A 12,893-nucleotide genomic window follows, 5' to 3' on the forward strand; every position below is an offset into this window, starting at 1 on the left:
TTGCTAGATGATAGGCAGCAGCGGTGTTTCCTGAGGATCTTTTTCCAGCATACATCCTCAACTCCAATGGATATTAGGACAGGAATCCACTTGAGCTGTGTTGGTCTCAGTTCAAGAAATAATTCTCAGAATTTACCAAACTGATGCTTACCATGTATTAGTAATAATCCCAGAACAAGATTGAGTACTAGCACATGGCTTTTGGATTGAGGGGGAAGATGAAACAATATGTCACACATAGTCTCTGATTCATCTTGATCTTAGTTCCAATTCTTTGGTGTCATTATTTGTAGGTGAATGTATGTTCAACAATGATACCAAGGCATTTAGGCTTTGGGTCATGATTGATTGGTCAGCCATAGAATTGGACAGTGAATTCTTCCCTGACCATTGAATTACTTGGTTTGGAAGATGAAATGACAGGCTCAACAGCATTTATCTCAATATTACAAAGTAAACTTACAGGGAACATTCATCTTGATTGAATGCTTTCTCAATGTCTGACAGTTCTTGGGCCAATACCAGGTTATCATGCTATGCAAGGAGTCTTAATTTTGTGGGCTAGTATTAGATTATCAGCTATGCAAAGAGACTTAACTTTGTGGGTTGGAGATCACAGATAGATGTGACATAGAAGGCCAATATGATAACTGGTCCCTGTTGGAGGACCAGTTCTGCTTTGACCTTTAAGATGCACATGGAACTTTTAGCTCTTGATCATGGAGTTACATGATTGTGGGATTTTCACATAGCAGATGCTAATGGGAGTTTCAGCAACATGTCTGAATGCTACTCTGTGAAACAGGCACAGTATATGTCAACAAAATCAGTTCCTGCTTTCAGGCTTCTGTCAAAACGAGGATCAATAGTTGAAGCCGGTATAAGGACTTTCTCAGAGCAGTTTAGCCTATATGAAAATCTTCCTGTTGAATTTGAGTGTGAGCGTTTGGGTGGATGTAGGGGCAGGGGAGTTTAATTGGTGCTTCTAAGGTGGGAGTTTATTTTTATTTATTCATTCATGGCATGTGGTCATTGCTGGCTGGACAACATTTCTTGCTTGTTGGTAGTTGCTCTTGACAAGGTGGTGGTGTGCTGCCTTCTTGACCTGCTGTAGTCCATGTATGTTATTGCCAGCTGAGTGATGAGATGGTAGCTATGTCAGCTATTGAGTGGCTTCCTAGCTGACATTGGCAAATAACTTGAATTGCTGTCAGGTTTCTGAAAAAGATCTTTGTGCTGTGGATGATGGTAAACTGCTTTGTTGGTTTACACTCTTCATGAATTCTGTGTTAATTCCATTGGTTCCTTTTGCTTGGCCTGATTTGGTTGCTGTCAGGAAACAGTACACATCTTATGTACACTTGAGAAGTTTACCTACTCTGGTGCCGTCTTCAGAAACTTGCTCAAGGCTATTTACCCTTTGCTCACCATCCCTGCTGGCTTTTGAGTTATAAACCTCAAATAAGTCTTTGAGTTTATTTGAAGTTGTGAAGTCATAGTATCAGAATTGATTCTGGGCCATTGGTAGATATTTTCTGATCAACCTGTTCAGAGATGTTACACACTTCTGCATCACAAGAACACTCCTTATTTGGGCCATTGGTATGGTTGCTACGGGAGTGTTAGAGATTGGATGATCTTTTGGTTAGAATGAGTGAAATCAAATATTCTCCATTGGCTTTCACCGTTTTATGAGGCAAACTTTATTCTGCTAGAGTATGAATGTTGTTCCAAATTGAAGTCTCAATTTTCCCTGCATTATTTCAAGACTTTTTCATCTTCCCGTATGCAGAAGGGGATTGAAATTTCTCTGAAGCTTCACAAAACAAATTTGGTGGCTCCCAGTTTAAGAATTTGAGTCAAGTAGTTGCAATTTTCAGCGAATGGTAGGATCTGATTAGTAGTGGTTTCTATGTATCTGCCATATGCATACTTTTATCTTTTCAGTGATTTTCATTTTGGATCAATGGACCGTAGTTCGAGACTGATGTGTGAGTGAGACTTCAGCAATTTAGGAGTGTGGCAGGATTGGAAGCACTTGGTGAGAGCATATAAGTGGTTAACCATTGCTAACATTGTTGTGAAGAAACTTTCAAGTGCCTCGTCTTTCCAACTTACATCATTGAAAGTGCTAGGCTGCTTTGCATTGTATACAAGTTTGAAGTCATGCAACTAAGACCCAGTTTCACTATTGTTCTCCCATCGTGTTGTTGTTGAGGTTCCACCACTTATGCATTGGCTTTTGAAGTTGTCCTTGTAGATTGTTGGGATTGCAAAATTGCAAGCCATGATCCTCACCAATGGATCCACCACAGACCAAATACATATGCACACCAGGCTCATGCATAGATGTGTTATGGTGTCTAAGAAATTTCCCAAATCCTTTCCACAAAACCCACCCTCATGTCCATGAAAGACCCTGCTGAATTTGATTTTCTCAACCAGTTGAATGGGAAACTGTTCAAGCTGCATCACAACCACTCCAGAATAAAGACCTCCCAACCCCGGTTATCATCTGCACAATGCAAATGACAACTTTGTGGATGTACACTGAGAGGTCAAGCTCCAAGCAATCATTGATGCATTCGCAAAGGAAGAATGAAAAAGTGGGCCTTAGACTACAGAACAGGAGCACAAAATGTCTATAACTGGCTGGCCACATTGCACAACACTGCTGCCTGATGAACGAAATACATGGTCAACCATTGGATTATGAGGATGAATTCCATATTCTAGGAGTCTCCTCTGAGTGGTTGCAGATATCAATGATGAAATTTAACATTGCCATTAACAGTGCAGGCTTGTGTGATTTTTGAAAGAATGTTGGTAACACAGATCTCAAACCAACTTCATGGTCTACAACACGGCAATGTTCCTGTTCTCCTGTATGACCAAAACTATGGACAATGTGCAGTACACACCTCAAAAACTTTGAAAATATCACCATAAGACCATAAGACATAGGAGTAGAATGGAATTCAGCTCATCAAGTCTCCTTTGTCATTCAATGTGATCACAGCTAATTTGATAATGCTCAACTCCATTTTCCTGCCTTTCCTCCATAACCCTAAATTATGATACTTATTAAGAATCTGTCTATCTCAGCTTGAATGTACATAATGACCCAGGGTCAGCAGCTCTCTGTGGCAAAGAATTCAACATTCTCATCTCTGTTTTAAATGTGTGATCCCTTATTGTGAGAATGTGCCCTCTGGTCTGAGACTCTCACATATGGAGAAACAACCCCTGTCAAGTCATCTAAGAATCTTGTACAGTTCAATAACGTTATTTCTCATTCTTCTATATTCCAAAGAGTACAGACCCAATCTGCTCAAACTCTTCTCATAAGACAATCCCTCCATACCTGATATCAGCCCAGTGAACCTTCCTTGCACTGCATCCAATGCCAATATATCTCTCCTCAGATAATGCTCATGCATAGTGCTGAAAATCCACCTGCAAAATAGGTGCTCCAATATTCATGCCCTCTCTCAGGTCAACATCCCTGTATTGAAGCACTGATTCCTATCAATCATTTAGTTTGTTTGGGCTACATTTCCTGCATGCTTGACACAAGATTTGCAAAAGAAGCTCTTGGCTCTGAGCGCTTTCACATCAACTGGAGGGCAGAGAAAATACTTCAAGGATGCATTAAAAGCCTCCCTGAAAAAAAAGTAATATCCCCACTATCTCACAGGAATCTTTAGACCATCGAAAGTGGAGGGAGAAAAAAAACATTTGTGAAGGTGCCAACCATTATTAGCATCTCTGACAGACTCAGATAGAGATCAAGTGCAAACAAGCATGCCATAACCAGAGCATCCCAGCACCCATCTCTTCAAACATCTGTGGCAGTCCAACATAACATTGTTTAGCCACTTCAGGACACAGAATACCTGAGTGGAAGCAAGTCAGTCTTTATTCTCAGGGACTAATGATATTAGGCCAACAGTCATTTGGTGATTTGTTGATATTTGTGATAGTCAAATAGTTACTTTAATGCAGATAATGCAGAAGTCATTTGATTTTAGCCCTACTGTCTGTTTAGTGATTCTTTCCTTGATACATCTGGCTAGGTTATATGTCCTGGTTTCCTTGTGTGCAATTGGTGGGTAGCCTGGAACTTGAGCTTGATGGATTGTGTAGGCCATTAGCTGGGTTTCCTCCAAGGTGAATATATCCATATTTCTGTCAGAGAGCTCTTTTGTGAATAGCACACACCATGCTCAGTATATGCCTTTAACATTGAGCTGGTAAACTCTTGTTGCTAGTTTTACTTCTTGGCTTTACAGGTGGGATTAGTTTAGTTTGGGAAATTTCATTGTCTTGGACCAGTTGGACTGAAGGTTCTGTTTCCATGCCGTTTGACTCTATAAAATCTAAGATAATTAATTTTCTAGTGGATTTTTGCTACTTGTACTGAAAGCCAGCTACTCATGTTTGGTAGGATGTTTGAGCCTGGTATTTATGTTTGGTAGGACTTTTAAGTGCAAAATCTCCTATTTTCAAATGGAAAATTTGCTTTGCAAGGGTGATCACATGTAGATTTCTGTCTTCCAGTTGGAGGCAATGATGTTTTTTTGTAATGGGGCATAGTGTAGAAATAATGCAAGCTGATTTGTCTTGAATAATATTGAGCACTGTTGTAGCGAGACTCATCCAAGCATTTGCAGAGTATGCCACCATAGTACGGACATGTGACATGAATTTGGAAGTAATGACAGAAGTTTCCAGAATATTCTCTGTCTTTGACCTAGCTCTTTAGCCACAATACTCGTATGGCTGGTACACTTAAATTTGTGGTCAAACCAGACCTCCAGAATGCTGATACTGAGGTATATTTCAATGGCTATCCTCTTGAAAATCAAGAGCATGTAATTTGATCCTCACTTGTTGAGATAGCGCCAGACAATGACTATGTGCATCAAAAATTATTTATTGCATATCACTCCAAGCCCTAAATTTGTCTGGCTATTTCTGCACGCAGGCTCAAAAACAGAAATTGCTCCAGAAATTCAGCATGTCTGATAGCATTTGTGTAGAGAAAGCAGTAAATATCACTTTTTCCGACCTGCTGTCAGTTCTAATGAAGAGTAATTTGATGCAAAACATTTCGCGCTATACATCTTCACACTCTGCTTCCTGTAAGGACCCCATTCCATTCTCTCATTTATTTGTCTCCATCACTGAGATGATTGGTTTCCAGGAATTCTTCTCGCGTCACCAGCATGTACCTTTTCAGTGCCTGAGTTATTGTTTTCAGATTGTGTTCTGTTTTTAAACATAGGAATCAAATAACTAAATAATGCCATCAGTTAAATTGATTAAATCATAGAATCCTACCGCAATAATGCACTGAAGGTCAGCACTCAGCCAATGGAACATGAGCTAGCTCATGGAAGAGCAATTCAAATAGCTCCACGGCGCTATTCATAATCCATACCGTTTTTCTCTCTCCTTCAAATATTTATTCAATTTCCTTTTGAACATTAGTGCTAGAGCTGTATCGATCACGAAATCAGGACGTGCATTACAATTTCCAGCCACTCATTCTTTAAAAAAAATACTCGTTACCTCTGTTTCTTTTACGAATCACCCGTCTTTTCTGGTCATTGGAAGGAGTTTTTCTTTACTTTCTGGATTTTCTTTATGATGTTACAGTCTCTATAAAACATTTTCTTAGCTTTCCTCTCCTTTAATGAAAACAAATGATCCATTTTCTCCAAATATACGTCATTCTTCACCCCTGGTACCTATGTGGTAATTCAGATTAGTTCCCTTTCCAGAGCTGTCAGATCCTTTACAAAATAGGGTGTCCTCATTAGACACAGCACTCAAACTAATCGAAAATAATGTGCTCTAAATGATTACCTTAACTATCTGACTTTTACGCCTTCTGGATCCATTCACACACTGCACAATGGACTTTAATTACTGTTTTTGATTACCAGTCTTGCCACCTGTAACATTGTGAACCTTCGGTTTCTCTCTTGATCCCCGGCATGGAGGGATTGCCTCCCCTATCAGCAAAGACGAAATGGGTTGGGACTCTACTTATTGGAGTTTCGGAGAATGAGCAGTGATCTTGAAACATATAGGATTCTTAAAGGGCTTGACCGGATAAATGCTGAGAAGATGTTGCCGCATGGGGAGAGTCTGGAAACAGAGGGCAGAGTCTCAGAATTAAGGGCGCCAATTTAGACTGAGATGAGGACGAATTTCTTTTCTCAGAGTGTTGTGGAGTGTTAAAACTCCTTGCTGTGGGGACGGCGTCCTTTTATATATTTAAGGCTTGGCTAGATAAATTCTTGATTAGTAGCGGAATCAAAGGTTACGGGGATATTCAGGGAAGTGGACGTGAGAAGTGCCTGATCAGCCATGATCCTATTGAATGGCGGAGCAGGTCGAGGAATCGAACGACCGACTCCTTTTGCTATTTCTTATGGTCCTGACTTTATGGTCTTTCAGGTTTCCCTGTATCATCAGGCGTGTGTGAACTCCCCTTTTTCCTATCAAATTATGTCCTGTGACTTCTTTTTTGTAAACTGTATCCTCCTGCCCAGACAGCCGCCTATGTCCCTCTAAGGCCGTGCAAAATCCTTCTCACTGTTTTCTTCAGCACTCCAGGTTTGAGGACAGTCAGTGCAGAATACTTCAAGGCAGTTGCAGCGCACTGAATTGAAATAATTTATATCCAGATCTCATATACTCTCTTATTTTGATCTGTATATACTTAGATACTATACTTAGCTCATCTTAAAACAGCAAAACTTGATATGGAAGAAACTGTTTGATGCAAAGTAGTTCCTGCCCATTACAGATTGAGTAAACGGGAGAAAGGAAACAGACCTTTTTCATTACCACCACAAGAGGGTGTAATTTCAGCGAAGAAATCTTACGTGTGAATGGAGACCTGCCTCGCTGTACTTGTAACACATCGCCGGGCTGTAGACATTAGCCGGTTACCTCATAAAATTTACCATGAGCTATGTTCATTTTCAGGCCCGGTCCTTATTCACTTTGCGACAGGCTAACCTGGCCGAGATGGAGTTCCACAGAGCATCCTATTTTCGGCCAGAATACATGAAATGTTTGCTGAAGTATCCGGACTCTGAAGGAGAGATAGTAGGAACTGCAGATGCTGGAGAATCCGAGACAACAAGGTGCAGGGCTGGATGAACACAGCAGGCCAAGCAGCATCATAGGAGCAGAGAGGCTGACGTTTCGGGCCTAGACCCTTCATCAGAAAAGGGGGAGGGGAAGGGGGTTCCGAAATAAATAGGGAGAGAGTGGGAGGCGGATAGAAGAGGGATAGAGGAAAGGATAGGTGGAGAGGAAACAAACAGGTCGAAGAGGCGGGGATGAAGCGAGTAAAGGTGAGCGTAGGTAGGAAGTGGGGATAGGGATTGGTCAGTGAGGTGGGAGGAGCGGATAGGTGGGAGAGAAGACGGACAGGTCAAGGAGGCGGGATGAGGGGGGGCGCTGGTCTTGGGATGAGGTCGGGGGTGGGGAGATTTTGAAGCTAGTAAAGTCCATATTGAGACCATTAGGTTGCAGGCACCTCATATTCCGCCTTGGAAGCCTACAAACCAATCGTCTGGAAACACACCGCCATTTGATGCGTAACGTATTTAACAAAGTGAGTCTAGCGGTTCTTTTTAGATTCAGGTAAACATAATTAAGCTTTTCCAGCAACTTCTGTTTTTGTACCTTACTACAGTCCCTCCTTACGACAGTAACAGGCTCCTTAATTAATAATGCAACACCACCTCCTAGAATCATACAGCAGGGAGAGGCCCCTTAGCCCATCATTTCTGCATCAGCAAAAATCTACTCTAAATGTATGAATATATCCCAGCACTTGGCCCAGAGCCTTGAATGTCATAACATTTCCCATGCTCATCAAGTTACATTTTAACGATCGTGAAGTTTCCTACTTCAATTACCCTCCCAGGTCATGTCTTCTCCACCCTGTTGATGAAAAGAAAATTCCTCAAATCCCCTCTTTTACACCTTCCCCTGTCTTGTCTGAGGATCATATACCTCAGAATGCTGAGTTGCCAGTCCTGCTCCTCATCATTATGATGACAACAATTTCATAATTCCATGTCTCAATCCATGTCCTTAACTCATTCGTTTTACCTATAATACACATGCTTTAAGCTAAGGGCCATCTCGCCTTCCCGTACTGTCTTGTGTGTCAGCATTGCTGAAGCGTCTCTGTCTTGGTTCCTTTACTAAGTTATGCTACATCCCCATTCTATTAACGCTCTGTGTCCCCTTTCCCTGCCAAACTGGTTTGAACTCTACCCAACAGCACCAGTAAATCTACCGGCAAGGATGTTGGTTTATTCCCTTATTTTAATTTTGCTCTCATATGTCGTGTCTGAAGCACAATTTCTGACAGCAAATCTATTCGCTAACTTTGTCAGCCAGGAGCATCTCGTGGGCACAATTGAAAGCTTGAGGATTCAAAACCCACTCCAAGATCCAGAAAGACTTGCAAGAATGGATAAGGGGTTACTGGGATGTAGACGGCCCAAGGGAGTTTTCTCTGTTTTCGTTAAGGCAGAAAAATGGATGTGAAGATTAAAAAAAGGGTCATGAACGGTTTCAATCCAGAATTGATCAACCGTTTCTCATGATTGGCCGATATCAAACTTTTCTCACTGAAGGGACAAAAAGCAAATTTCGGAAAGAAAATTTTTGGCATTTTAAGCATGATTTTAAAAAAAATCAATAAAGTAATAATTTGACAGTTGAAAAAATATTAATTAATAAAACGAATTAATGCTTAAAATAACCATTAAAATGTACAAGGCGACGGCAACTAACAAATGAATCCCTTTTGCTTGTTGTTTTCAAACAGGCTGGTGTCCCTTCTCCTGACTTTGTGGAAAGGTTTTGAAGTGGGACGGAGAACAAGGAAGGGAAGGTGTGGACAGCTTATTCCCAGTCTTAGGGTTCTCATTCAGGCAGGCATGCACATAGAGACAGATTGCCCCCACAAACTCACTTACTCTGTCACATATTCACTCAATCGAATTAGTTAATGAAACATAACCGAACACTCCAACAATTAACTTGTCAGCATTTATAGAGTCACTTTTTTATTCTAAATCTTAACAAGATAGAAACTCCTGAAAGTAATTTGTTTGCATTGGGAGACTTTGCAGACCAGAGGAAGTAAACATTAAGAACATTAGCTTACTTTTATTTGGCACAGTAAGGAAATGATTTTTCTTTGTGGGAAGAAGAAACCCATAGCTTGAAAACCGTTTAAGTTTGCAGGCATCCTGGCTAAAGGTAGATAAAGGTCGAGAACAAAATTAGTTTAGAAAGATTAGCAAATATGTTCACTCTGTGCCTGCGCTTTGGTTGAAATCTGTAGATCAGAGGTGCTTGTTATAACCCTGAAGAATTTATGACAAACTGAGGAAATCTAACATCAGTTGTGTCAGTAGTCAAGGAAAAAAAATAAATTCTCAAGACTATAATTTGGAAGAAAGCTCAAATCTATTGATCTGGTAGAAAAATGAAATCCCCCTGCGATTTTATTACTCTAAAGTAGTGGTGTTGAGATATGTGGATTTGTACTTCACTGAAATCTTTTGAATCGTGTTCTATGTAAACACTTTGTTTCATTCTGCATTATCCTAATTTCCTTTTTGTTATAAACTTCTGTTTTATTGTTGAAAGTAAACATGCAGCATTGTGTGCACGTGTTTCATTGAAAGATCATTAATAAAAACAAATCAAAGTATGCTCCACCAAGCCAGATTGCAGTTGGGATCATAACAGTCTGTTACATTGGATAACATAAGCATCACATCAAGATAATTGACAACCGTCAGCTATCATGTCCTATAATGGTGGCAGTGCAGTAGTAAGACTAGTAAATAGTTATAAAAGAATGCTCACTGAAGCATGGACAGTCCTGGACCATAAAGCAAACGGTGACCAACAGCAATGACAATATTTGTCCCCTTATTTCAGGAACTTTATCATTTTATTAGAGGAAGTTCAGAGATTGTTCACATGGATGCTCCTTGGTATAGAGGGATTGTCTTATGAGCAAAGGCTGAACAGGTTATAATTGCACTCATTTGAGCGTAGAAGAACGAGAGATTATCTCATCGAAATATTTAAGATTCTTCTTGGCTTGACAGGACAAATGCTAAGAGGATGTTTCTCCTCATGGTAGAGTCTAGAATTAAAGACCATAGTCTCAGATTACAGTGTCGACAATTTAAGGCTGAGATGAGATGAGCCTTCGGAACTCCTTGCCACAGAGAGCTGTGGGGACACAGTCCTTTTGTATATGTAAGGCTGAGATCAGTCGGGGAATCAACAGTACAAGGAAAGGGCAGGAGAGTGGACGTGAGGACGGTTGGATCATCTGTGATCCTACTGAATGGCAAAGCAGACTTGAGGTGCAGGACAGCCTACTCCTGTTCCTACTTCTTATGGTCTTAACATTCCGTTTTCATGAGCACCAAACTCCAACTTGAACTTGAATGTCCTGATGAAGGGTCTATGCCTGAAACGTTGACTCTCCTATTCCACTGATGCTGCCTGACCTGCTGTGTTTCTCGAGCTCCACACTGTATCGACTCCAATTTGAATTGCTGTTAGGAACCGTTACTTTATTTCGACATAAAGTTCAAGACTTATCAAGCTAGTATCTCTTCATCTCTTTTTTCTTGAAAGAAGCAATAAACTAAACGGAGTTCTAGTATGCTTACTGCCGTAAAAGTTAAATTTAAAATGACTCCTCGTAGGTTTATGAGTAAAATCTGTAGTTAAAAAGGCTTACTATATCGTTACTACTAACGTTGGAAGTCAAAGGAAGATGTTCGTGTACCTATAGAACCTCGAGGCCGAAACAAAATGCTGTGCTAAACACTAAAATGTTACTTTCTAGCCTAAAGAAACTTCGGTCTGTGAAGTGGTCGGTTCTGTTTGCCATTTTGTTTTTTACAGCTCGGCGCCAAAACTGGTGTGACATCATCACTCGCTGTACGTTTTGATCTCCATCTAGTGGCTGAAACCTGTAATTATAGCTTCAACATTTTAAGGCACCGACCTACACAGGGTAACACTTTCAGAGAGGTCGTAAAAGTGCAGACGAAAACAGATGCAAAAGAAGGAAAATAAAAGGGCAAAACATCATACCAAGTAAAAAAAAACATGAATAAACAAACCCTGTATTCAGTAAAATTAAAATAAAGCCATTGACATTCAACAAAAAAATCAAAACGAACATTGATTGTAGATTTAACAACAGCTTATATTTCCACTCAATTGCAGCTATTTATACGACATGCAACTTTATTTCACAGATCAGACCATAAATGAATCAGACAAGAGGGTCTCTGGATATAAGACTTGCTATGAGTAAAGAGATGCTTTGCAAAATAAATATTACGTGACGTTTCTGTGGATGAAAACATTGATTCAGGGCAGATATGGAGAGTAAAAGCAAAAAAAAACTGAGACGTTGGACATCTGGCACAATAACCGAGAATTCCGGAGAAGCTCTGCAGGGCTGGTTGTATCTGGGAGAGAGAGAGAGAGAGAGAGAGAAAGAGTTAACATTTCGAGTCCAATACCACTGTTCTTTAGATCTGAAAGGAGCTGGGGTATTGTGATGTTTTATGCTGTTGACAGAGGGGTAGATGAACGTGTGGAGCAGATGGTGGGGACCCCAGAGCAAAAGACATCGGAAGTATACTAATCGTGTTAAAGGAGGGATGAAAATGTAGGCGTAAATGCTAGGTGTGGCAAGGAAAGAATCAATCTACTCTGCCGAGAGCAAAACCAACATAACAAAAACAAGACACCAGATCCGGGCTTGTCAAAATGGAGAACGGATTTCATGGTCTGACTTTATTGGAAAGTATAGTGCGGCCTAAAGACTCTAAAGTGCCAAAACAGAAAAAAAAAAATGCTTGTGCTAAACTTCTTTGGAACACTAACAGGCCAAAGACGGAAATGTAAGCATGAGAATAAGATGGTTTATTGAAATGTTAAGCATCTGGAAAGTTGAGGTCATTGTTAGAGACTAAGTGGAGATAACCCATAAAGCAGTCACCCAGATTTTGTTTTACAAAATAAACAATACCGCATTGTGCACAGGCAATATAGTCAACTCCATTGGGAGAAATACAAATAAACCACTGTTAAATCTGAAAGTTGATTTTGAGGCCTGGAATATTGAGAACTGGCATTTGTTGCACCTTTTATAATTGCATGGGAAGGAGACAAGAAAGGGTAGCAGGTGACTGATGAAATGTTAAGTCTGAAGGAGGAGTGGAACACGATGCTGCAGATGGAGTGGTCCCTGCGGAATGTTGCTTGCGGATGGGAGGGGAAGATGTGAGTGTTGACATTATCCTGCTTGAGAAAGCGACAATGGGAAAAAGTTGTCTCCAATACAGATAGTGGTGGCTTGGAGAGTGAGAACAAATGGAAACCTGCCGTTATTCTGAGTAGAAGGGGAAGGGGTGGGGACAGAAGTATGGGCAATAGGTCAAACACAGATGAGGACCATGTTCACCTCTGCAGGGTAGGATATGATTGTAGTTTCTCTGACGAAAAACTCGTGGAGAAGCTAATTTAGTTAATAATGGACTCGACTCTGATCAGAACCTTAAGGAAAGATCTTCTATGCAAGGGAAGTGTTATACCATTGATGCCTTGCTGGAAGATGGTCGTGAGCATGAAGCCATATTTTTTGGTTAGCATCAACTATAAGCTTTTTTGTAAAAACTGTATCTGTTTATTTCCGTATTTTTGATAGTGGGATAAAATTGGGGGAAAGCCGTTCTAAAGGCTGAAGATAATTGATGGATTTCTGCACCTGTTATTAAAACAAAAGCAACATGACACTC

The 12,893-nt window shown here is 40.5% G+C and overlaps 1 protein-coding gene across 1 annotated transcript in view; it reads left to right on the forward strand.

Moving 5' to 3' along the window:
• LOC109913631 overlaps window positions 1-12,893 on the forward strand; it is a 136,211-nt gene that overhangs the window by 27,489 nt on the left and 95,829 nt on the right. Inside the window, exons 2-3 of the mRNA XM_048603504.1 lie at window positions 7,003-7,125; window positions 10,984-11,095. Of these exons, the coding sequence (XP_048459461.1) occupies window positions 7,003-7,125; window positions 10,984-11,095 (235 nt within the window). The remainder of the gene's footprint in view (window positions 1-7,002; window positions 7,126-10,983; window positions 11,096-12,893) is intronic.

This window comes from Rhincodon typus, chromosome 12 (assembly GCF_021869965.1).
Source record: "Rhincodon typus isolate 14 chromosome 12, sRhiTyp1.1, whole genome shotgun sequence".
In the NCBI taxonomy this organism is placed as follows: Eukaryota; Metazoa; Chordata; class Chondrichthyes; order Orectolobiformes; family Rhincodontidae; genus Rhincodon; species Rhincodon typus.